Here is a 27178-nt window from a genome sequence, read left to right on the forward strand (position 1 = left end):
CATCAGCTTTCGACCAGTTCATGGCTGAGCAGAGGTAAGTGCAGTTAATCGTTCATTTCGGTGTTAACGGAAGTTAGAGATCAGTTGAAGCAATAGTTTATGAACTATTAACTGATGTAAGCAAGTGTTGTTGTAATCAGATGTCCCATATCGTGTCAAAATGAAGAAGGATGATGCTTGTTTTGTTGTATTTTAGACAGCTCTCAGCTACAATCATCACGCTAATGATTGCAAAACAATCATCTGTGGTCAATACCCACCCTAGCTCTCTCAGCACTGGCCTCATCGAGATTGTTCTTATAATGGTGAATAGACCTTTTTATAAAGCACCCAGTGTTTATTTGCTATTTGTGTATGTTGTTAAATTATTATTAACACTTGTTTCCCTGCATTTTTCAGGATTACTCACCTTTGGTGTGACATCTGGATAGCAGTCACAAACATCTTAATCCATGTTGTTTCTTTATTCTCTTTTATACTTTTGTTTTTATGTCTTAATTGGTAACACTTTACTATAACGTTTCATTAGTTAACATGAACTAATAATGAACTGCACGTAAACAGCCTTTAATTATTTTTTGTTAATGTTAATTTCAGCATTTACTAATACTTAATTAAAATCTTGTTAACATTAGTTAATGCACTGTAAAGTAACAATAAACAGCTATATTTTTAACTAATGTTAACAAAGATTATCAAACACCGCAACAAATGTATTGCTCATGGTTAGTTAATATACATTAAGTAATGTTATTGTACCATATTGTAGTGTTACCAATATTCAACATGCATTTCCTTATGTTTTGTGCTGTATTGTCATCTTAAGGTTTTTAAATAAGGTTTTTTATTGTCATCTTAAGGTCTCACAGGACAATATTGTGAAGCTTTAATTTTACTTTGCTTAGTAAAATAGGCAAATCTGATTTTGTGCTGATAAGACAAAGGTACTTATCATAGAGAGGCAATTAAGATTATGCGACTAAGATTACTCAGTAAACTCTATTCAAATACCATCACTTAATTTCCCACGTCCTCTGTCTGCACCTCTCGTACTATAGGTTGTTACTATTTTAAATATCAGGACAAAATCTGATATGTCCTAACAGAGAGGTCTACTGATGACTGGATTAAACACAATTCATTTGTTCACTTTTCACTTGATGTATTGCACTTATATTTATATACTTTAAAAGCAAAGTAGACTCTGACTGGATCTCACAACTCTGGAAGAGATGTATATTTCTCTGTACTGAATGTTCATGATCTTCATATGTAACAGGAACATTAATCATGATGAAGTCATTTTATATATATTTTATTCCCAAAGAATTTCGGAAACGTTAAAATTAATAAAACGTGTACATCAAATTTAACTATGTCTTTGAATCTTTTCATTCTGACAAGAACATTTAATAATGCATGCATAGCAAGGCTGTATTCCTAGAGCGTGTACATATAGTCCGCAGGAGACAAATGAATACAGTAACAATGCATCACTTTCAACCTCTTGTTGAAACAACTGTCAAAATGGTTGGCTTGCAACATGACTGTTTTCAAAGATTTACAGTAGGAATGGTAAGATCACAGTTCTGGTTGTCTGCAACTTCATACATCATCTGTCTCGGAAATCTGAAACAATAAAACTACATAATATATGATGCTTAAAACAAAACATGTCTCCTATATATGCACGTCATTACATACATTATCATCAGTTGAATGTGTGGTGGACAGGACATGAAAATCCATCAATACTAAAAATAAATGTTTATGTTCACATGTGGACTGAACAGCAGTTAATAAACTATTGCATCAACTGATCTCAAGCTTCTTTAACTTCAGTTAACACAGAAATGAACGAGTAACTGCACTTACCTCTGCTCAGCCATGAACTGGTCGAAAGCTGATGACGTAACATGCAGGTAGGCCCGCCCTCATGTGATACTGATTGGTCGATTGATAAGCTTAAATCTGATTGGCTGAAGAGTACGACTGCTCTGTTTTACGAGTAAGCGCTGCCAGGAAAGTCTCAAAAATACACACACACACATCCAAGGCGATTCGTATGTGAATGACGATTTGCACATTCAAATTCAAGGACACACTCGTACATTTTAAAGATTCAAAGGTTTTTGTGCACAGTTGTATATCTACGAATTGTGTTTTGCATTTGTGAAATATATTTTATGAATATATAATTTTATTTTGCGCATGTGAATTGCTTTTTGTGAATATATTTTTTTTTCACGCACGTGAATTTTTTTGTGTGTACGTGAATTAGGTTTCACGCATGTGAAATTGTCTACGCATGTGTGAATCGTATTTTTTGCGTTAATTATTAATGAGTCTGATCTGGCTCCATAGTCTCCAGTGTGAGTTATCATGTGATCGTTGAGGTGGCCTCTATGGGCACAGTGCTTTCCACACAGAGAGCAGGTGAAAGGCGTTTTGTCTGTTTTTTGTGAGATTTTTTTTTTCTGTTTGGGAGCAACTCGATGATTTTTCTCCAGAGAGGACATCAAGAGCTTTAGATGCAGATGTGTCTTGTCCACTTTATTCAGATCTTCCTCTTTCAGTTTCATCTGGCCTGAAATGACAACACGGGACAAATGTAAATAAGAAAATATAAAACGGAACAAAATCATTTTGTTGTAATTGCTTCATCTGTTTATTTATTTACAGTCTATGGTCCTCTCTCTCCTCTTTAATAAACATCACCTTTAAAGTTGCATATCACCTCGCGATATTTCGTCTTGTTTGGAAACGTCTTGCGTCTGAGATGACGGTAATATTGCAAGCGTTTTATTGTATTTGATTCGTGTCTTTCTACTATGGACTTTAAAGACGTTTGAATGTAAAATATGTGTTTCAAGTTTGTAGTCAGGGATATAACTGTCATTACCATATCCAGGGGCGTAATTTGTGGGGGGGGGATGGGGGGGATATAACCCCCCCCAATATTTAAATCTTTGCATTACAACCCCCCCCATTATTTATACCATGATCACAATATCAGGAGGCATACCCAAACTTCAACCCCCCCAATGTTCAAACCAAATCTACGCCCTTGACCATATCTATGGTCATTGGTTGCGTTGTTGTCATCGTCTTCTTGGTTGTCAAGAAGCACCTTTTTGGCGCATTGCTGCCACTAACTGGTCCGGAGTGTAGACGTGAGAGGACAACAAACTTTTCTGCAGCTTTATTTTCTTCTATTATTTATTTATTTACTCGTACGAAAGTCTGTTCTATTGACTTGTTATTTAAACAATACAATATTTAAACAATACTTTAACTATAATGTAAACCATATTTAAACAATGCATGCAGGCATCCTTTTCATAAGTTCATAAATGTATGAAATGCATAGTCAACAGTTTCACGTGTAATTAGGTATTGTTCCACACCCCGCCACACACACACACAATTTTCCATAATAAGTGCATTTATGCCATATTTTAAATTCAACATTTTTATCAAAGAAAATTGAAACGAGCTGCATTGCCGTTTGTATTTTTTAACAAACAAAAAAAGCCATAATCATAAAATAAATGGACAATGCTCTCGTTTCCTTCTTTACAAAAAAAAAAAAACACAATTAAAGGCAATGTCTTTCCAAATCTTTGCAATCAAGGTTTTGGCAGTTTTGGTCACAACTCACAGATCGCCGCTTGTCAAACTGACTGCAATACATACAGTGCACGGTAGATGGCGGTAATGCGTCTCTCTGTGAACAACACATAGGGAACAACAGCATCCGGAAATACAAAAACAGACAGAGCCGATTTCGGCTGTTGCCACTGGTCGAATTGAGTGGAGCAGTAACATATTCTGATAGAAAAAAAATGCCCGTTTGTTCAGCTTATAAGTGCAAGAAACGCTCCGATGGATCATATAAAGAGGCATACAAAAGGGGCGAGTTTTCTTTTCACACGTAAGTTTTATTGCAAGTTCCAAGTCAACCTCAAATGGAAAGTCCATTAATCAAAATATACACACACATATAACAACTGTTTCAATATTGTGTAGTTTCTAATCAGACATGCCACAGTTTTGACAAAGTATTGTAATAGTAACCATCTTACGGGACTGTTGTCATCACAACGTTGGCGTGTGTATTGCATTTTTAAGGAGCTGTTAGGTCGCGATATAATGTATTCCAGTGACTCGAATCTTTTGAAGGTGGAGGGTAGTATATTTTATTTAATTCAGAGCTGAAAAATAGTGAGTCAAGAGCAGAACAGAGTCAGCGTTCTACAAGAAGGAAAGTGGGATTAGAAGTAACGTTACCCCGGTAGGTGGCAGTACTATCAGTATTCAGTACTATCTGTCCTAAAATCCCACTAGAAGGACAGTTTCCGGAAATACTAAATACGCTCTTTCAGTTATGTCTGTAATGTATAACGTGTTAAATTGCATTGAAGTTGAATAAATTCTGTCTTTCTGTAAAAAAAATGCCTGTGTGTTCAGCGTATAAGTGCAAGAAACGTTCAGATAGAGAGTATAAAGAGGCATACAACAGGGGCGAGTTTTCTTTTCACAAGTAAGTTGAATATCTCATATTCGTAGTTTCAAACAACCATACAAAAACGTATCATATTTAAATTTACACGCACATTTATCCAACATGTGTACAGCTTTGTCACGCATGCATTAGTCAAGTCAATTGTATTATATAAAATATATAAAGTGCTTATACAAAACAGATTGTTTCGAAGCAGTTTTGCAGTGATAACAGGAGAATTAAGCATTTCGGCTGTTGTTCAGTAAATTCAGTGTTGATTCAGTTCCATTAACGCTTATGCATTTCTATGCGTGTCTGTTTGTTCATTAATGTGTAAAACATGCAGATTCCCATTAGCTGATGGTTTGAGAGTGAGAGAGTGGCTCCGTCGGATGAGATGGCAGAACTGGTGGCCAACTGGAAATTCAGTCCTGTGCTCGGATCATTTCGAGAAGGACTGCTTTGAACAAATGGGCAGCCACAAACGATTGCGAAAAAATGCTGTCCCGACTATCTTTAATTTCCCTAAACATCTCCAGTGGAAGGCAAGTCAAAACAGTTTTTTAATGTCTTTAAATGTTGTGGTTGTTATGCATATGTGCGTATTTCTTGTGTTGCTGCTACATACTGCAGATTTCCCTTTCATAAACTCTTTTTAATTTGTACCTTTCTTTGTAAATGTTTACACCCAGGTACCAGCTGTCAAGAGACGATCTCTGGTATGTATTGGAGGTTAGAGTAATCACTCTTCATATCTAGTAAAAAAGTTTAGTGGCTACATTTCCAAAAACAGTGGTTCTTTACATCAAGGCATTTCTAAATAAACCAAAGTTGTTGGTTTTCCTTTTCAGCCTTTGTCATGTTAATAGTTTTGTATATTGTTGGGCTTATGCAGTTAATGATAATATTAAACAAACTTCAGTGTTTGATTTATATTTACATTTATTTTCATGCTCTGTTGTGGGGTTTCCCAAGATGGGGTTTGTGAGGGAACTGCAGGGGCCATTGATGAAAAGCTAATAATTAATGATATCATAAACATGTTAAAATAACAATGAATATTTTTAAAATAAAAACAATACAAATAAACACTTGCAATCAAAAATAAACACTTACACATGTAATGAGTTCATTAGCCAACATCCAATGTGTTGTTAAATTATTAAAAATGACCTTAATCTAAGGGGGTACTTTGGGACACCACTTGATGTCCTGTGTAAAATCTGGGTCCTCAAATCATAACCAGTTGAGAACCACTGTTTTAAAGCTCTTTTTTAGGAAGTCTTTTATCTTTCATTATCATTTTTAAAACCAGAATCGTAAGCCAGTTGAAGTGCCTATCAAACCAAAACCAACCCCAGTGTCAGCGCCAGTAACACCACGGTAGGGTATTTGCAATTTATTTAATTTTTCTCAAATAAGTTATTCTCTCTAATTGTTTTACTAATGTTAAGTAGTAAAACATCTCTCGGTCATGGTTTGGTAGGCTTCAGGGAAAGTTTGTTCGTGTGACTGTGGATTCTGATGGTTCCAGTGGCCCCTTTCATGCTGGCAGCTTTCACGATGACTACTGCAAACCGCAGGTTCATAATTGTTGATTTTAGGCTTCTGATTGTCGAGCATCTTATACACTTGTGCATTGTATGCCACACAATGTGTTTTCACAGAGCTTTCAATGGATGAAGCTGTCAGAGGGTGATGATGAGGAGGAGGATGATGAAGATGATGATGGCGACAATGACACTAGTGTATGTAGACCTTTACAGTCTTTCAGGTTGTAAAAGTTCAAACTTACGCCTGACAGATCTGAAAATCTCCTAAATGGTGTTTTAGCATTTATTTTAATTTTTTTTACATACAGGATCCTGGAAATGATGTCGCTTATGATGATGCACCTCTTGACACGCCTGAAAATCCAAACACACAGTTTATCAGGGTATGCCTCTTACAGATTTGTATTTAAGTTCTCTATTACTGTTATTTTTTTTGTATGAAGATTTGAAAGTGTAGTCATAATATAGTTATGAAAGGGAAAGGTTATGCTTCCTTTCTGTGAAGGCCATGATATGCCAAGCCGACGGTCGGACTTTGGGCCGTCAGTGAGTGTCGGGCTGGTTTTTGTGGTGGCAGTGTGCCCGATTCGGCATGTTGTATTGGCGTCGAGGCCATCGGTGAGAGAGATCACTCTGATTGCTGTTCAGTTTAGCGAACGAGTATGAGAATAAAAGCAAAAGTGATAAAAGCGAGCCAAGTCAAGATGACATAGAAAGAAGGCTGTTCTAATTTTACAGTATCTTTCCTGAGCATTCCAATATGGAAATATTTTCATAACAACATGAGCCGTCTGGAATGAATCAAGTCAAGTCACCTATGTTTATACAGTGCTTAATACAATTCAGATTGTTTCAAAGCAGCTTTACAGTGATAACAGAATAATGATTCAAATAGTGTCATTGTTCAGCTGAAGTCAGCTGTTGTAAGGATCATCAGTTATTAGTTCATTTCATCTATAAAGCAGTTCTGCAGAAAACAGTGATGTCATCGTCCAGCTCAGTTCAGTTCTCATCTGATAGTATCAGTGCAGTCAAATCAATCAAATTGCTGAATATTAAGTGTCAACCAACTAAGCAAGCTGGAGGCGACAGTAGCAAGCAACCTAAACTCCATCAGGTGAGAGAATGGAGAGAAGAAAAAAAAAACAGGCTCAGTCTGGGGTCAATTCTCCTCTGGCCTTGAAAAGTGATCAGCTAGTAATCAGCGTGATTGATATTCAAAACGGTAAGCAAGCGCTGCTTTGTTTTCAGTTTGTATATCTGCAGTCCAAGTTTCGGTTAAGCTTTTTTGAATGACGAATATAGACTATTGATACCTGCTGATATGGACAGATATTTACATACACGCAGACGCAGAGCGCACGTGCAAGTTGACAGTCGCCTTTAGTCCTTTCGTGTGTTCAAACGCAGCTTTTTGTCCCAGATGAAGCTGACGCAAGGTGACAACAACACAGTCAGCTTTCGTCGCCGCTAGTTCTTTAACCCTCTGGGCTTCTTCGGTCAAAAATGACCGAAAACTGTTACGTTTTGAAATGTTTAATTTTTTTGCTTGATCGGATCGGGCTGAAACTTGGTGACTTTTCATGTATTACCTATATGAACACACAAAAAAATCAAGGAGATGATTCTGATTTGTTAAAGGGTCGTAAAAAAAAAAGTCACACTTAGCTTCCTCCCGGTCAAAAATGACCGACATAGGAAATGAATGGGAAATACGAAAAAATAGGAAAACTCAGAGAAACTTTTGCTGGTACAAGCTACAGATCAGCAACTGTGCCGAAAAAAAGTGTACAGCAATGAAGGGGTGACACTCTAGAACATCAAGAGTGCAAATAAGATCACCCCACACACACACACACACACACACACACACACACACACACACACACACACACACACGCACACAAACACACACACATACACAGATAAACTGGCAAGACTGCAACAGCAAATTTGTAGAATATGAAAAATAAAATCAATAAATGAGAAAAAAATCTTGCTCAAATGCGCACTCACACCCACACACGCATGCACGCACACACACACACACACACACAGAGAGAGAGAGAGAGAGAGAGAGATTAACTGGTAAGACTGCAACAGCAATTTTTGCATATATTTGAGAATATGCAAAAATTTATAAATAAAAAATACAAAAGAGTGTCACTCAAATGCAACACACGCACGCACACACACACACACGCACGCACGCACGTACACACACACACACACACACAGAATTACTACAACAGAATTACAAATAATTACAGTTTGTATGTATATAGTTAAAATAATGTTTATTATTGTTATTATTATTATTATTATTAACATTTTATTTTTTAACCTAGTAAATGATTGTTTGCTGTTATTTATTTTGTTTATTTACGTTCATCACAATTGCTGTTCCCTTCTGAAGTTATTACTACTTATTGAATTAAAATTAATAAAAAATACCAATTTATTGCAAAATGTCTGTATGAAGTGTTTTGAATTATCACTAACCATCCCTTTTTTTGTCAAATTATTTGAATGATCAAATACTGAGAAACAAAAATGTTTGCATTGTGTTCCCTTTCTAACCAAATGCTATAGTTTGATTGTAATCATAACGCAAAACCTAATACTTATCTTAAAAAATTTGTTAAAAAAAATAAATAATTAGTCTTTTAGAATATCTAAATGTATATTTAAATAAAAAAAAACGAATAAGATTGAGAAATCATGTCTAAACCAACAAAAAGAATCAAAAAGCCTTTCTATGTATTTATGTAGGAAGCTATAGGCAGCCTACAGGCTGTACAGGACATTGCACACATGTAACTATTTTTAAAGCCACTAGGTGGTGCTCTTCTACTTGAATTATTTTTTTTTTATTAAGCTGACACTCTATTTTGATGTGAAATGTTGTATTTATTGAAAAAAAAATATATATATATAAAATAAAAATATGTATATTAATTCTAATGGAAAAAATAGCTCATAAAAATTATATAATTAATGCAAAGTATCATAAAAAATTCTAAATAATAATCAGAAAATATTATAGAACAAAAATATATTTGAATGGTTATCCTGGGAAGAAGTAAAGTTAAATTTTAAGGCTTCGTCCGTTTTTGACCGGGAGGAAGCTAAGTGTAACCCATTTACGAAGAAGCCCAGAGGGTTAATGTCAGCTTGGTGTGTCACGGCCTTAAAATCATTTTTACATTTAACCCCTGGTCTTCTATTACCTTAATGTCTCTATTTTTCAGGTGACTGAGAGATGGCAATGGCTGAGTATAGATGTAACAGGGCCATTTCAAGAAAGCAAAGGCGCCTATAGCCACATTGTGGTCATCTGTGACTATTACACCAAGTGGATTGAGATCTTTCCATCGGAAAAGCCTAATTCTGATTCCATTGCCCTGCTTATGTGTGATGCCATTTCCCGGTATGGTTTTCCTCTGGGATTTCTCACACCTTGGGGTGCCAGAGGGATTCAAGTCAGAACGGTCAGCCCTACATTATGATTGGCTATTTATTTATAATTGTGAATTGTATTTTTATTTTTTCAAATGTGCTGCAAAGTTTCTAAAATGTCTCAGTGCAGTTTAGTTTGTGATCATCTCCCATTTTGCTTATTTTTGTCAAGGTTAACAGAGCACTCAATAATATTCTGATGATAAAGGATATTTCCCTTGTCTCTCGGCATCATCAGGCTTCACAGCTTGAGCCTCACACACAATACCACATTGTCAAGTGAGTTTGGAATTGTTTGGATGTAAATCACCATGTTCCAGAGTCTGGAGTTATTTTGAAACATTTGTGGTACTGTTTGTCTACAGTATGGTAGAAAATCTGGTGAAGAAGCATCCAGAAAGTTGGCATGTTCATTTGCCTGTCAGCGTGCTGCGCTTCAACTGCAGTGTGCACCCAGAAACCAAACACAGACCTCTGTCTCTTCATCGCAGTGCGGGAACTAGACCTTATACATCACCCAGAGATCAGCCAGTATGTATTGTATTTACTGAAATGTTACTGTGACATTTCAACAGCTTTGTCCACACTGGCAGCCCAAATCCAATTGATTATTGGGTATGATTATGATTATGTCAAGAATCATGAGCAGAATTACACTGCTATTTTAGTCATTTTGTTTAGACATGGACAAATGCGGTGGTTAGTGAAGTTTAGTTTTGTGATTCTACACATGTATGCACAACTAAATAATTGATATACACCATTCAAAAATATTTTTTTATAAGAAGTGTCTTGTGCTCAAATACAGTACAAACCGTAACATTGTGAAATATTACTATTTAAAAATAAGTGTTTTCTGTTTCAATGTCTTTGAAAATATAATTTTATTCCTGTGATGACAAAGCTGAATTTTCAGCATCATTACTCCAGTCTTCAGTGTCACAGGACTCTTCAGAAATCATTCTAATATGATGATTTTCTGCTTAAAGGTGCTCTAAGCGATGTCATGTGTTTTTTAGGCCAAAACATTTTTTGTCACATACAGCAAACATCTCCTCACTATCCGCTGGCTGCCTGTCCCCTGAACACACTGTAAAGAAACGCGATCTCTGTAGACAGCCCATGCTTCACAAACAGCACCAAAAACAAACTGCAGCGACCCGCTCCCCAAAACATAACAAACTGTTCCAGCCAATGACCGACAAGAAGGGTTTGGGGGTGTGGTTTGGGGGGTTAGTGTGCGGATGAGGAGGAGGGAGGGTCTAGCTAGCCTCCGTTTTGTTTGACAATAGTTCGAACGTCAACAAGAAGTGACGTCACCCAGGATCGCTTAGAGAACCTTTAAGAAATGTTTCTTGGGCAGCAAAATAAGCATATTGGAATGATTTCTGAAGAGTTTTCAACTCAAGAGTTTTCAACATTAATAATATTTTTTTGTAGAAACCGTGATATATTTTTTCAAGTTCAAAAGAACAGCAATTATTTGAAGTCATTATAAATGTCTTGACTGGCACTTTTGATCAATTTCATGTATCCTTGCTGAATAAAAGTGTTCATTTATTTCTAAACAAATTCTACTGACCTCAAACTTTCGATTGGTACTGTATACATAAAGTATATGATTAAATTTGATTTGTATTTTGTTTTTCAATCAAGCTCAGTGAAGATGACCTTGCAAAGTACACTTTCAAAATACAGAAACCGAACCCTTTCAAAGAAATTGAGGCACTGAAACAAATATTCCGTGAGTATGATCACCTCCTGTCCAAATCTCTTATCAGTTTACCTTTCCTTCACATCTGTGCTCATTATCATTTAACTTTTGTTAACACAGGAGAATCAGCAGACTGCATTGTCGTTTCATAAGGCAAAAAACATAGTAAGTATGAATTAACCGTAGTACTTTATTTGTTTTCTGATTTTTTTATCTTGTCATGAAATTTTATAAATTGGAAAATGCACTACTACAGCATATTCAGCTGTTTTATTTTGTTTCCTCTGTTGCTAGTGTGCCTGAATATTGTAACTGGTGTGTGACTTCAAACTGAAAGTCATGTGAGGAAGCTCCGTACAGACCACATTGATGAAGGGATTGAAAATAATGTCGTTAAAGTCCATTTAGACCCTGACTGAGGTGTTGTTTATTTGTGATTTTTTTTTTTCATATTGAAATGTTATGCAGCATTGTGAATAAATACTGTTAAAGGTATTTAAGAGAATAGTATGAACTGTAAAATAAACTGCTTTGAAAGGAGTTGAGTCTGATTCCACCAGACTGAGCCAGCAAAAGATAATCTAATGTAATAACCAACAGCTATGTTTACCATGATGCCATTATAAACTGATGATGCCACAAATATTCCTGTGAGTTGCAGGCAATCCTAAAGGATATTGTGGGGGCCTGAAATGATTGTGCTTGATTAATATGACAAATACTTTTCTTTTTTAATAAACCTTTTTATAATGTTGACTCGACAGTTTATTCCAGCAAAGTCTTATTCAGAATAAACTGTTTATACTTATTTTGATGTCTATCATTGTGTATTTCATGTCCATTTGTAATTCCAAGCCACACAGTCCCAAGTACTTTCTAGAATGTACACTAAATAGCCAAAAGTATTATGATATGTTATTCTAATTAACACATTTAACTATTCCAGTAAAAACAAATGGTATTGCTACATCACACATTTCATTCTAAAGCACGAATATTGTTATGCATTAAGATTTATCATCACTGGAATAGCCAAAAACAGTACACTAAATAGTTGGAAAATGTAAATAGTTTGTGCCTAAGCAACAAGTGTTAGTTAAAAATAAATGTAATGAGTTATGTGAGGCCACTAGAGCGCGACCGTCTCCGGGACAGAAAAGAGTTCACGCTGCTCGCGCAAAGACATCTGGGATTGTGGAGGACTGGCTCGAGCGCTTTGATTTCCGCAGTGCAGCGTGGGATAGTGGAAGAAGTCAGCGAAACAGCCGTAGAGAAATGGTGAGTGAGCAAGCAAATAAAACCTAGATCAAATGTATTTATTCGTTTTGTCGTTTGAAAACGTAACTATTAATGTTTTAATCAAACTAGCTGCTGGATGAAGTGGCTAGCTTGTGTAAAGGTAGCCTTTTCACAGACCTCTTTGTTTCGCAATATTTTTAGCAGCCCGGCTAACGTTCCCTGCTCAATCCGCCCAATTTATTGTGTAACTTGGTTGTTTGACTCTAAATTGCGCTCGACGACGGTCATGGTCAGTCAATATGGAGAATCGATGTACAATCAGTTTTGTATTGTGTATTTGTATGAGCGCTGCGCAGTCCCTGTGGCCGAAACGGGGCTGTTAACGTTAATCGCGGTGTTGATTTCGTGACAGCTCCGTAATGTAGGAACGGGCTGGTCCTGTCATTGATCATTCTGGGCTGTGGCTTTCAGATGGTCATCGACTTGAGATTTAATCTAGCCACACATACTGAAGTAGATGAATAGTTAAAGGTTTTTCGAGAGCAGATTGGTTGCTCCATGTTTCTACCCTGCCGTCGTTACTAGCTCCAGTTTGCACGTCCATTTTTAATAGATAACTTGCGCTAGCCTGGCGTCAGCTGAATATATAACGTTACTTTATTCAGCCGCTTCAACGTTAGTCTCACCGAGAATTCAGCTCTCCATAATGCTGGTTAGGAGTTTGCAGTAAACAAATCGCACAACAACGCGCTACATTTCCTAGGTGTTGCCAGTAACTAAGTCAACAACAACTTAACACAACTGCAGCTGTCGGCGTTGCATTTGTGTAGTTGACATGTTTCAGCTGTTCACCATCAGCTTTTCTTTTCATTATTTAATTTGAAAGCCAGTGGTTGTTTCAGTTGTAAATTGCAAACACCGCTTTAGGGTTAAGATATATTGACGTTAAGTTAGTTGTTTGTTATTATGTACCCGTTTCGATGTACAGGATTATTTTCCTAAAGTAGTTGATGCTTCCCTATGTTTGGTGAAGGACAAGGAATGCTCCGTAAGATTTGAGCCATGAGTGGACACTGTATAGAATCACATCTCAAAGATAAATTGTAATAATGAGATGGGATTGAAAGTTGCTTGCTTTTCTCTTCAGGATGTCTTTTTGATGATCAGACGTCACAAGACAACCATCTTCACAGATGCTAAGGAGTCTACCACAGTCTACGAGCTGAAGCGGATTGTGGAGGGCATCCTAAAGCGAGCACCAGAGGATCAGAGACTTTATAAGGTCAACAGAAAACTTTTTAATATTATTGTTCATTGATGTATATTTCAATAATGTTACAGCTCACTTAGTACAGTTCTTTTATTCAGCAAGGAGGCATTAAATTGATCGAAAGTGACATTAAGGACATTTAATGATACAAAAGATTTTTTTATTTCAAATAAATTGTTCTTTTGAACTTTCTATTCATCAAAGAATCTTGAAAAAATGTATCCACAAAAAAAAAACATTGCAGCACTACTGTTTTTAACATTGATAATAATTAGAAGTATTTATTGAGCAGCAAATCATAATATTAGAATGATCTCTGAAGGATCATGTGACACTGAAGACTGGTGTAATGATGCTAAAAATTCACCTTTCCCATCACAGGAATAAGTTACATTTTAAAATACATAAAAACATAGAAAAGAGTTGTTTTAAATTGCAATAATATTTTACAATATTATGGTTTCAACTCTATTTTTGATCAAATAACATTTTTGTTCCAAAAACATTAATAAACTCTTAGCGACCCCAAACTTAAGAATAGTAGAGTGTGTAGCCAACTGATAACACAAACTATCACAGAATTAATAAAATCCATTGCTAATAATAGCTAAAACCCCTTACGCTAAAAAAAACCCCTCACAAATTAAACAGAGTTTTATAAATGTGAGTGGCTGCTGTCTTTTTTTTTTTTACACAAGATTAACAGAATAGAAAGTGAAAGACTTAAAGGTACACTATGTAACTTGTGGAGCCTTGCGGTTAATAAACAGAGAAGTAGCTCCAGCTACAATGTTCTTCCGCAAGACGCATGCAGTTTTATTTATGTATATGACGAGTCACATGGGTACTGGGCTACTCCACAGCGTTTGTGTCTAAAATAGTCAGAATATAAACACTTAATATCGGCGTACCATAGTGTTTCAGGACATAGGCGCTGATCCCCACGGAAATGGCCAAGCACCCACGGAAAACCGAGAGATTCTCCATTCATTTTATCCAGTCAAAAAATCGTTTGAGATTCGGAATCCTCTCTGATTGGTGGATCTCATATCATGTCCAGGCGGGTCGTAATACACACAACTCTACCGGTATATTTAGTGCTACAACATAACCTGACACAAAAGCTTGTGCTTTGTGTTTTTTTTTATTTTTATTTTTTTTATGATAAATTGTGTTTTACATAATTAACTCCAAAATGATCAGGTGTATTAGCGAGAGAGAAACTCGCAACAGCACTCATGGAAAGAATGTGTTTTTGTTTGGTTGGTAATGTATTTGCTGTCCATTTGTTTCTCTTTGCGATGTACTAATAACCTTTGTGTAATGAATTCATCAAGCGCAGAAAAAGACATTACTCTTGAAAGCCAACGCCAAGTATAATTAATTGAGTAATGAGCATGTAAAATATTTTAAGGGGCATTTGTTGCATACATGTCACCTTGCGTAGCCCAATTATCATTTGCTCATGGAAAAATAGATTAATAAAGATGTTTATATTTGGTTGGTAATGTATTTGCACTTGTTACATAGTGTACCTTTACATTAATTTGAACAGCATTTCCAAGAAAACGTGTTTTGTTTTGAACGCATTGAACATTATAGAAAGGAAAAAACGAAGACATATCTGGCAGCATAGGAAGAAAATGGCAATATCTGTACATAAATACAACAAACTAATAGTATTTCTTTCTTTCTTTCAAATTGCATTTAATACTTTCATACATCCATATTAAGACAGTAAAGGTGGGACAGTGTGCTGCATAAGGAATGTCAATTTATCAATGACCTCACACAAATCAGGTATGGACGACTAGTTTGAGTTGAAGTGGCGCATTTTAGTAAACAATCTGTCCATGTCCTACAGGAGGACATGCTGCTTGAAGATAGTAAGACTCTTGGAGACTGTGGCTTCACAAACCAGACAGCCAGGCCTCAGGCTCCGGCCACAGTAGGGCTGGCTTTTCGCATCAGTGGTGAGTTCCCATTTCCAACACTTGCCTGTGGTATTTTGGTGATTCGGATTTGCTTACTGTGTCTGTTTTTATCACAGATGATGCTTTTGAGCCTCTAAGAATAGAGGCCTTCTCCAGCCCTCCTGAGCTTCCTGATGTTATGAAGCCTCAAGACTCGGGCAGCACCGCCAACGAACAAGCCGTGCAGTGAAGGAGGAACCGACGAGAAAAGGGGTTGGGAGGGGGAGGGAGGGGGGGTGGGGTAAGGCAGAGGTAAAGAGTGTCCAAAACAGCGGACAAGCAAAACGTGTGTGTATTAAGATGGTGGTGTGTATCGAGTTACATAAAGAAGGGGGAAGCATGAGTGAGAGTGATCTTGTGTGATATTGTAACTTTGCTGAGAATTTGAACTGCTCTCCCTGTTACGCCTCACGTCCCATCAAGCACTAGCAGCTTACTCTCACTGTATCGTCGCAAACCCTTCCAATATTCAGTGTCTGCTCAGTGCTCATCTACTGGTTAATCCACCAATCACACCCCTTTTGGCGCAGGCACATTTTGATTTGGTAATGTTTTCCTTCATTTCTGAATGAATTGCTCATTTGTTAGTCACCCGTCAAAGGTGGTTAGATATCAGAGTGTTTAAACCTGTGCTCCTTATTTAATTCACGCAAATGTTATGTTTGGAGAGTTAAACAATTTGTGCTTTTTTGTGTGTTATGATCTGTTAGGGCCGGGGTGGGTTTGTGTAAGTGGCTGTGAGGTTTTACAAATGCCCACTTTACTGATCGCATTTACAGTACGCTGTTGTGTGTTAATGACTATTGATATTATAATTATTCTTATTTAGATCCTTCATAATTTTATTGGGGCGCTAAAGGCCTTAGGCTGAATCGTTTTATGTTACCAACTTAGTGTAAATGCACATGGAACTGACTGAACATCAGAATGGGCATGGATGCCATCAGGTTATACCTGCAGATTAATTCCCAGCACATGGTTATGGTGAATTCTGACATACAGTGGTTTCATTGTAAATACATTTTTCCACATGCATTGTTGCTTCTTGAAGTGTTTTGCATTTCTTCACAATTTTGTGTTTGAGTTAGTATCTGCTTGTTTCTTTTTGAGTTTTTGTTTGGAAGCTTAAGTATCGACATTTAATTCCCTGATTTTGTATTTAAATCAAAGGGGAGTGTAAATGCTAGTGAGTTTTTTTCTTTTGTGTGTGTGTGGCATTTTTAAATGGTGGAAAGAATCAACTAAAAATGTAAAGATCAATAAGAATGAAGCCTTTGGGCGTAGTTGCTTGAACAAGTGAATGTTTTAAATTTAACACAAACGCTGACATTGTGTTCATCCCAAAAAACAGAAGCTCCTAATGTTTTTGCGAACTCACCTTGATCCTTGTCAGTGCTCTTGCAAAAAAAATAGAAACTGAAAAGAAAATTATGCTGCAGTATCTGTAACTGCGTTTAAATGAATTAAAATCAGCCCTTTTCCACTCCTTGTTTAATGTTCAATGTCTACTTATTAACAGTAAAGGAACTAAAGGCAAGGGGGAGAAAATTAACAATAAATAATATTTCAAGTAAATGACATAAAAAAAAAATAGGAAATTGGAACCAAATAATATTTTCCTTGCTTTTGTGTTTTCAGATACAAAGCGTTTTAAAGTACTGTTGAAATTTGTTAAGAAATGCATTAAATTGTGGTTTATGATGGGAGAATTTTCCTTTATGTATGTGAAACTTATCCTAAAGAAGTCATACAAATACTAAACTCTTACAATGCCTTTATATGTAAACCAAACAACACCTATTTCAAAAATAAAGACAACGGAAAGTTCACATTTACACACGTACATGCAAAAACTTCCCCAAATACTTTTGTGTAATAACTGGGTGAATCAGTTGAACCGGTTCACAAAACCTGAGCGATTCAGGCGTGCTCGGTTCCAGTGGTTTTCGTATTCTCTGATTCGTAATGAACCATAGTATTTGAAATGTACGGAGGACTTGCCTAACTTGATTGTGGCAATTTTATCAAAAAGCATACGGAATAGCGGTGGTTTATATATTAGGCTAAGTTAAATGTGTATTAAACGTTCAGCTGAGAAATTCGTATTTATTATATTTATAGGTTGCCCTTTTTTTTAAACCAGTTGATGCATGAAATTCTAATAAACATGATCCTTAACAATAAAGAACATCACAATCATAGTGATGCCAGAGACCATGGTTGCGTCATGAGAGAAATTGATAGAATCTTCGATCACCAGTGTCAAATTCAGAATTTTGTTTTATGAACGTAACGTTAGCTCAGTCAAGAACAAGTTAAAAGAGAAAAAACAATACCAAAGGGGAAATCAACCAAGAGGTCCTCGCTGCAGCCTATAGCACGATGACGTAGCTGGATGGTCCATACGTAGTGGATGGAGGTGTGTTTTGGTGACGTCATAGACGCATGCGCATAGACTATCTACATTGTTAAAAGCGCTATTTCATAGTAGTTATTTCATGCATTATTTCAAGCGCTATTTCATGCATCAACTGGTTTAAAAAAAAGGGCAACCTATAAATATAATAAATACGAATTTCTCAAGTCAACTTCATTTATAGCGCTTTTAACAATGTATATAGTTTCAAGCTTTACAGAGATAAACATATAATTTAAGGTAAATGAGATTGTTTTGGCTTTATAGAGGTTCTTGAATAATGTTATTTTCCATCTTAAGTTAGTTTTGATTGATTCACTTCTGTCGAAATGATCATTTGTTATTAAATTAGGGGACGACCCCGTTCTCTCTGAACATACTTTTAACGCAAACCTGTGATAAACGCTGATGGCGTTCACATGCGCATTAAAGGGGTCATATAATGGTACATGCACTTTTACAAGTTGATTGTACTGAAATGTGTGTTGGCAGTGCCTGTACACAAACATCATAAAATGATAAAAATCCATCCAGTGTTTTTGTTTTAATCTCCTTATATGTTTTCCCCTGCCTCAAATTGAGCCGTTCGATTTTGTGATGTCACACGCTCGGAAGCCCCTCCCACGATTGTTGATTGACAGCATCGTTCCAACACAGACCCGCCCTCGCTCGTGAGCCAGCTGTCAATCATAGTCCGCGCGGACCGGCGCGGTCATTGTTGATATGCTGGAGCACTGTCTATGAGCAGAATGGCGTCTAAGCGATTGTGATGTTCTGTTCTTGGGTGTAATAACGAACACAGCAGTAATTTTAATGTTCCTAAATCCGAACCGCTGAAGACGCAGTGGCGGAGTTTGTTTTCGAAGGGAATATTCCCCACGAGCAACGTCAATGCTCATGTTTGCGCGAATCATTTCTCACCAGACTGCTTTATAAGGAGGGTCAGTATGAGCTGGTTTTGCTAAGAAGCTGCTCATGAAAAAAGGATCGGTACCAGCTATTCGTGTTCCTGCTGAACCTCTAGAACAACTGAAGTGAGTGTAACATTTTATTAAACTTTATATTAATATTTATATTAATCTTTGCAAATCGCTAGCTGCACGCTTCACTGAATGCGTCTAAGGTTTACACTTAGGGTACATTACAGCATGTTTTCTATGTATGACGTTCTCAATATAATTCGTAATCCCACGTTTATACTGAACAACGCGTTATGGTTATTGTGTTACAAATGGTGTACGCACAGAACAGAGGGGCGGGGTGAGCAAAGCTCATTATCATTTAAAGTCAAATGCACTGAAACGGCGTGCTGAAAACAGAGCTGTTTTTGACCAGGTAAAATAACTGTTTTCTTACAATACTAATGAGAATTTTTAATTAAACTATATTACAAACTTTTAATTTAGACCCTAAAGAATAATATTAGCTTGTACAAAAATGGCATTATGTGACCCCTTTAAGAATTGATTCTGTAGTTAGAGTAGGTGTAGAGAGAGTAGATAGTTGGTGAACAATCGCACGTGCTTTGATCTTCCAAGAAGAATAAAGTTAAATATAAATGGTCACTTGAGTTTGGAAGCTCTTTTCCGCCACAGAATAAAACATTTAAAAATATATAATTGCGACTTTTTCGAGTTTACATCTCCCATACTGACTTTATTTCTCAGAATTGTGAGTTATAAAGTCAGAATTGCGTGAAATAAAGTCGCAATTGTGTGCTATAAAGTCAGAATTCTGACTTTTTTTCTCGCAATTCTGAATTTATAACACATAATTGGGAGTTTACGTCTCCCGATTCTGACATTTTTTCTCAGAATTGTGAGATATAAACTCGCAATTGCGAATTATAAAGTCAAATTCTAAGGGAAAAAATGACTTTTTTTTTTTTTACCTCAGAATAGTTTAATATCTCACAATTCTGACTTTAGGCTATATATAACACACAATTGCGACTTATCATGCAATTCTGACTTTATATCTCCCAATTCGTATTATAAAGTCGGAATTCTGACTTTGTTCTCGCAATTCTGAATTTATAACACATAATTGAGTTTTTATATCTCCCAATTCTGACATCTTTTCTCAGAATTGTGAGATATAAACTCGGAATTGCGAGTTATAAAGTCAAATTCTAAGGGAAAAAATGACTTCTTTTTTTTTTTTTTTACCTCAGGTATATCACAATTCTGACTTTATAACACACAATTGCGACTTTATATCATGCAATTCTGACTTTATATCTCCAATTTGCGTACAAAGCCAGAATTTCAAGTAGCCTCGCAATTGCGAGTTTATATCTCATAATTCTGACTTAATAACGCGCAATTGCGACTTTATATCAGACAAATCTGACTTAATAACACACATTTGCAACTTTATATCACGCAATTTTGACTTTATAACCTGCAATTGCGACTTCAATTCTGAGATAAAAAGTCAGATAAAAAGTTTTACCTTTTTTATTTCTCACTCTGTGGCGAAAACAAGCTTCCATAGCCTACCATATGTATTGCAGACACTGAACAGCAAATTAAGAGGAACCGTAGGCTACAGATCACTGTGGAAAAATGAGTGTAGCCATTAAAGAAGGATCTCTTAACAGGCAAAATATCAAGCACATTTTTTTTTTTTTTTTTACGTCTGACAAGATTTATTTTCTTGATGCTGTTATTATTTTTGCATTTTCCCTTGAATGTGTACTGGTATTTTAAGATGTTTACAGACTTTATTGTAGTGTACCTTTAAAATTACAAAGACAATTAGGCTAGCTACTTGATTCATTTTTGCTTCCACTCAACAGCAAATGTGACCTGAATAAAATAAAATGGCTTTAAAAATAAAAAATAACAAAAGTTCTATACACGCATTTAAAAAAAACGTGCGGTGAGGACATGCTATTAATCTATCAAATTTAGGTTTAAAATCATGTGATTTAAAATGTTGTAAAATTAACTATTTTGCATAGCCTATGTATGAAACTCGGATAAGCATCCCATTTATGTAAATAATTACTTATTTATCAATAATTACTTATAACTATTTAACAGTACTATACTACACAGGTTAGAACATCATCTCAGTACAATATTGAGCATACATGCGCATATGACGTCAGCAAAACACACCTCCATCCACTACGTATTGGACCATCCAGCTACGTCATCGTGCTACAGGCTGCAGCGAGGGGTGTCACCGTTGACTCTGCGCATGCGCAGTATATCCATCTATTTAGCAACAACAGAAGCTAATGGATATAGGATCGTCTGTTTTAAAAACCTTTCTTAAATATCTTCCGCGTGTTTTGGTTTCAGGTTGTAATTTATCTCATTCTTACCACTAAGTAATTTAGGTTTTAAGAATTTCAAAGTCGCATCTCACTGTTAACTGAATTGCAAGTTAAGCTATCCACGGTGAAGTTAGCGCGCTAGTATCTACTTGCATATCTAATAAGTTTTACCCTCATTATTGCTTAAACTGAGATATTTACTCCGGTTGCTCAATTGAATCTGTTACAATAGCACCGTTAGCAACGTTTAAGAGACAAATTTATTTGGCTTAGGCTAGCTTTGACCGAAATCATCCGTTTTCTCCTACATTAATCCGATTAAAACTTGCATCCAGATGGAGGTTCGTAAAAAGAAGGTGGCAGCCGCAGGACGGGTGATAATGGACGTCATCCAGGCTGAGTGGGAGCCACTGTCTCACTGGGAGCTTGATCAGCGACTAGACCGCGCAGTGGAAGAAATGATAGAGGCTGACCTGGTGGCCCAGGTTCAGGAGCAGTCAGCCTCTGTGACCATGCAAGCCTCTCAACAGGAGGATTCAACACCTCTAGATCAGGCGCAAACAGAGACTCCTCCTCGGCTGTCAGAGTCTGTTTGCGCATTGCAACGTTCACATGTTACTGAAGCCATGGAGGCAAATCCTGCCGTACAGGTAGGTCGAGTGTCTCATGCACTTTACATCATATTATATCACAGCAATTGTAATGCTTAATTCCCATCAGTGGTTCCCAACCAGGGGGCCTCAGCAACTTCCAAGTCAAGATGACTTGAGGGATAAAATAAGCCAACTAGATAAAAAAAGATACAAATAACTAAAATCAAGATATTTCTTATTTTTATTTTATTTTTTGTTTCATTGAAGAACCAGGATTCCTGTGGCTTCCTAAACCTGAATATATATGGTAGCCTAATTGTAAAGACCTTGAAAAGTAAGGCAAATTAATCAAGCATTTTAGCTCCATGGGTATTTTTTTTTTTAACAATAATACTTTTACTGTCTGCACACTTGAATCCTTTAAAGCAATTTTAATCGCCAAGCTTTCGGTCACAAGACCATCCTCAGGGCATACAAAAACTAAATGTCACATTCCATTTAACTGTGTTCAAAACACATCAGGACAATCAACAATAATAACCCACACCTGCAGAGGCCAGGTATGACCAGTTGTAGTCCAATAGTGGGAGTTGTAGTTTTTAGGTGATCAACACTAACTCCACATAGTGAAAAAACAAAATGGAACAAAGAAAAATGAAAAACCACACTACAAGAAACCGACATAAGTATACATATACAAAAAATATACAAAAAATATATATAGAGGCGCATATATATATACACACACATTCATTCATGCTTACTATATAAGTGTATGGAGACTGCAAAAACATCAGTAACAACTTCATAAACTATAGATTTTCAAAAAATGATTAGTGAGATGACGACTAAAGCCATAGAACAAAATTGGATAACCAAAGAAGAATTCATCTATCTTAATAGACAACATCCAGTCACTCCAGTTTTCTATATGCTTCCTAAAATACACAAAAGCCTTATTAAACCCAAGGGCAGACCTATAGTTGCTAGTAATGAGTCACTATTAGAGCCATTATCAAATTTTGTAGATTATTTCATCAAACCTTTTGTGAAACATCTGCCAGCTTATGTACAAGATTCTACGGATGTTATTAATAAAATCTCTGAACTCCAGGATCTCCCCCCTGATACTATTTTAGCGACGTTTGATGTAGAAAGTCTATATACCAATATTTCTCACGAACAAGGTATTATAGCACTAGAATACTACCTACAGAATCGTCCTGAGGGTGTGAATCCACCCAGCACGTTTATCTGTGATCTAGCATCAACAATCCTCAGATTAAACTTCTTTGTTTTCCATCAGGGAGAATATTATCTCCAAGTTAAAGGCACAAGTATGGGGAGTACCTTTGCCCCCAGCTATGCTAATTTATATGTTGGATTCATTGAACAACAGTTTATTTTTAATGAGGATAGAAATCCCTTCCTGAGTAATATCATTAGATATTTTAGATATTTGGATGATGTCTTGTGTGTTTTTAAAGGGTCACAGGATGAGTTGAATGAATTCACGACTCACCTCAATAGGATGAGTCCTGATTTGAAATTCAGTGTAGAATCCGACTCAAAACGCGTGCATTTCTTAGACATGTGGATCAAACTAGATAAGGGTAGATTAACCACAACCCTCTATCGTAAAGAGACTGATCGCAATTCGTTCCTTTTGGCAAGCAGCTCGCATCCCAGTGCCCTAAAAAACGGCCTGCCGAAGAGTCAATTTTACAGACTTAGACGTAATTGCCATTCAATTGAAGAGTTTAAAGAAAATGCTATAGATATGAAACAAAGATTTTTAACCAGGGGTCATCCCACTAAAAGTATTGAAGAGGCCTATAATACTGCCCTCTCTACACCACGATCACACCTTTTGAAAAAGAGTTGTAAAAAGGACAAAAAATTCTCTATCTCCTGCATAACTTCGTTTACTCCAAGATCCTTTATTATTAAAAACACCATAATGAAATATTGGCACCTTATATCTGATGATTCTTCTCTTCAGGATAAATTTAAGGATCCACCTTTGTTTGTTTCCAGACGGGGCCCTAACCTTCGCAATAGGTTAGTCAAAGCATGTATAAGATCAGCCCCAACCCAAACACTCTTAGCACCCCTTAGGGGTGGGAACTGTCCCTGTGGGAATTGTGCCCAATGTAATAACACACACAAGACCTATAACTTTAAACATCCTAGATCTGGTAAGAGCTACAATGTGAAGGGCATTATTACATGTAAAACTAAGAATGTTGTCTACATTTTAAGATGCCCTTGTGATATGGTGTATGTGGGAAAGACCACACGTAGTTTAAAACAGAGGATCAGTGAGCATAAAAGCTCGATTCGACGTGCTGACCCTAACTACCCTGTGCCCTGTCACTTTACAGAGGTTGCTCATTCAGTTTCTTCTCTACGTTTTCAGGGAATTGAGCAGATTAAATTACCTAGAGGTGGCAATATTGATAAAGTGCTATGCCAAAGGGAACTTTACTGGATTCATACTCTGGACGCCTTGCATCCTAAAGGTTTAAATGTGGACTTTGACATGAGTGTCATGCTATAGTCACAGTTGTACGGTCTTTTATAAGTTTTCTATAAGTTTTGAATACTGCAGTTTATGAAGTTGTTACTGATGTTTTTGCAGTCTCCATATACTTATATAGTAAGCATGAAGGAATGTGTGTGTATATATATATGCGCCTCTATATATATTTTTTGTATATTTTTTGTATATGTATACTTATGTCGGTTTCTTGTAGTGTGGTTTTTCATTTTTCTTTGTCTTTGTTCCATTTTGTTTTTTCACTATGTGGAGTTAGTGTTGATCACCTAAAAACTACAACTCCCACTATTGGACTACAACTGGTCATACCTGGCCTCTGCAGGTGTGGGTTATTATTGTTGATTGTCCTGATGTGTTTTGAACACAGTTAAATGGAATGTGACATTTAGTTTTTGTATGCCCTGAGGATGGTCTTGTGACCGAAAGCTTGGCGATTAAAATTGCTTTAAAGGATTCAAGTGTGCAGACAGTTTATTTATTTTCTGAGTTGTTTAGTTGTGTCTGTCTGGCACCTTGTTTATCGTGAGTGCGGTGAAACGCCTTTAAAATAACAATAATACTTTTTAAAAAAAATGTATTCCAAGCTCTAAAATATTTTATTGGGTAGAATTGTGAGTTAAAACATTTTAATATCATTAATCTTTATCCTGTAAATCAGGAACAACTGTAAAAATCATGTGGCCTTGGAATTTAAAAAAGGTTTAAAACTTCTGCTTTACATATTATGTTGTCTTGTTATTTCTTGCAGTATGTAACACATTTTCTGCAAAGTTCCAACAAGAGCTACAGCAAAAACCGATTGTCTGGAAGAGCTCGACTGTCCCTGTCTCACACTGTCCTCCTGTCCCTCACCCTCCTGTCCAAACGCATCAGCTATCGCAGTGTGTCCTCTAGTTTCCACCTAGAGAAGGGAAATATTCACAGGATCTTCTTTTCTTTCTGTGATCAAGTGATTGCACAAAAGGATCGGCTCATTCAGTGGCCTACAGGTATGAGTTAATAAGAGTTAAGTTCATTTCAGAATCTACAGCTGTTTTCATGGCAAGAACAGGGTAAAATCTGTTTAAAAAAAGATACATGAATAGTAAATTATTTATAAAAAAAAAAATACATCAAGAAGGATAACATTTATTTAGATTTTTTAGGGTAGTTCACACAGTTGCTTTTTACTTAATTTTAAATGAAAATACACAAAATACCGTCCAGAAGCATTAATTCATCATAGTCATCATGAACATAGTAGAAATGAAAGTTAATGCTGTTTGTGTTTTGTTTTGACAGGAGTAGACCAGGGTTATTATCGTTTACTAAAACTAAAACCATAAAGAACATAAATGAAATGAAAATAGAAATAAAATAGGAAAAACTTAAAGCTAGTTGCCAAGGCAGCATTTCTCATTTTTGTTTAGTTTAAGTTTAAGTGCTAAAATGTAAACTAGAAACATTATGTATAATTAATAAAAAATGTTATGATGCATTTAGGGGGCAGAAAAAAAGGGATAAACATGACGAAGGGTAATGATTAAAATAATAAAATGCATGAATAAATACTCATTAACACATGGCAATAGAACACTGAAAAGTACTCCAATTCTAAATATAAATCTGGATTATGATGATGATGTAGAAGTGAAATATACTGGCTGGGATGGAAAAGCATTAATCAGCCAAATCCTTCCAGTTAAGCAAGATTTGTCATCTATGTGAGAAAAGCAATAATATCAATATTTCAGGATCAGCAGGTTTACTCATTGTACAGCTGTTTTCTGCTTCCCCGTGTAGGACAGGAGGCCCTACAGCATCTGCTTCCTTTCTCCAGCTGGCTGAGTCGCAATGATGGTCTGGAAGAGAGAGGTCTTCCTCAAGTCCTCGGGGTGCTGGGTGACACACGCATCCCCATCCGCCTTCCCGCTGGCAAACCGGACAGCGAGAGTGAGGCTCCGGAAGCCAAGAGACTTAAGAACGAACCACATCCAGATTCATGGCTGAACTTGGAATTGGTCTGCAATGACAAGGGCCGCTTCATTTACTGCCACATCAGCAAAGGCTCAGAAAAAGGCAGAGGAAGTGCTTTAGCTGAAAGGCTTCAGCAACACCCCGAGATGGTGCCTCCAGGGACCTGCCTGATAGCCGGAGTTGGATACCCGCTCACAGAACAAATACTTACTCCTTTTTCAACAGGTCGAAACCCACAGGAAAACCTCTACAACAGATCTATGGGAACCCATTTAGGCCGATTCAACCAGGTTGTGGCGGACCTTAAAGAGCGATTCCAGAAATTGAGATATTTGGATATGGGGAACTACGATAGGGCAAAAGCTGTGGTTCTGACTGCTTGTATATTACACAATGTTTTTCTGGACATGGGGGATGTGACAAAGGGACTGGTAGATAAAAGCACAGCTGAAGATGTGGAGGAGGTAAACGAAGATGCTGCTGGGGTGAAAATGAGGGAGACTGTAGTGAATCTTCTTTATAGTGCATTGGAATCGAGAACACAATAAGAGTTTGACCTTATTGTCAAAATGTGCATATTTAAAGGGATAGTTCATCCAAAAATTCCAAACCTGTGACTTTAATTCATCATCAGAACACATAAGATGATATTTTT

General features: G+C 36.6%; 3 protein-coding genes across 5 annotated transcripts; all 3 read left to right on the forward strand.

Annotated features, from left to right (window-relative positions):
* The first annotated feature begins 3778 nt into the window (after positions 1–3778).
* zgc:153292 (uncharacterized protein LOC100003014 homolog) lies at positions 3779–11980 on the forward strand. 2 transcript variants are annotated; one of them, XM_056264028.1, is made up of 13 exons: positions 3779–3934; positions 4851–5049; positions 5197–5223; positions 5820–5887; positions 5991–6087; positions 6172–6252; positions 6366–6440; positions 9309–9548; positions 9689–9795; positions 9882–10047; positions 11173–11260; positions 11351–11395; positions 11525–11980. In XM_056264028.1, exons 1-12 carry the CDS (start codon positions 3846–3848, stop codon positions 11380–11382), a joined length of 1269 nt encoding a protein of 422 aa, XP_056120003.1. In that variant the 5' UTR covers positions 3779–3845; the 3' UTR covers positions 11383–11395; positions 11525–11980. The 2 variants fall into 2 exon arrangements, with proteins under 2 accessions (XP_056120003.1, XP_056120002.1); XM_056264027.1 differs by lacking the exon at positions 3779–3934 and adding an exon at positions 4424–4543.
* Positions 11981–12361: 381 nt separating this feature from the next.
* On the forward strand, positions 12362–17128 carry elob (elongin B). The gene is made up of 4 exons (XM_056264031.1): positions 12362–12508; positions 13617–13751; positions 15604–15712; positions 15790–17128. The coding sequence occupies exons 1-4, from the start codon at positions 12506–12508 to the stop codon at positions 15900–15902; spliced, it is 360 nt and encodes a 119-aa protein (XP_056120006.1). The 5' UTR covers positions 12362–12505; the 3' UTR covers positions 15903–17128.
* A 4241-nt stretch (positions 17129–21369) lies between these two features.
* LOC130097237 (uncharacterized) lies at positions 21370–27122 on the forward strand. 2 transcript variants are annotated; one of them, XM_056264030.1, is made up of 4 exons: positions 21370–21439; positions 21750–22064; positions 25316–25556; positions 26350–27122. In XM_056264030.1, exons 2-4 carry the CDS (start codon positions 21750–21752, stop codon positions 27069–27071), a joined length of 1278 nt encoding a protein of 425 aa, XP_056120005.1. In that variant the 5' UTR covers positions 21370–21439; the 3' UTR covers positions 27072–27122. The 2 variants fall into 2 exon arrangements, with proteins under 2 accessions (XP_056120005.1, XP_056120004.1); XM_056264029.1 differs by lacking the exon at positions 21370–21439 and having other exon boundaries at positions 21659–22064.
* The last annotated feature ends 56 nt before the right edge of the window (positions 27123–27178 follow it).

This window comes from Rhinichthys klamathensis, unplaced genomic scaffold (assembly GCF_029890125.1).
Source record: "Rhinichthys klamathensis goyatoka isolate OS25496 unplaced genomic scaffold, OSU_Roscu_1.1 h1tg000213l_1, whole genome shotgun sequence".
NCBI lineage: Eukaryota > Metazoa > Chordata > Actinopteri > Cypriniformes > Leuciscidae > Rhinichthys > Rhinichthys klamathensis.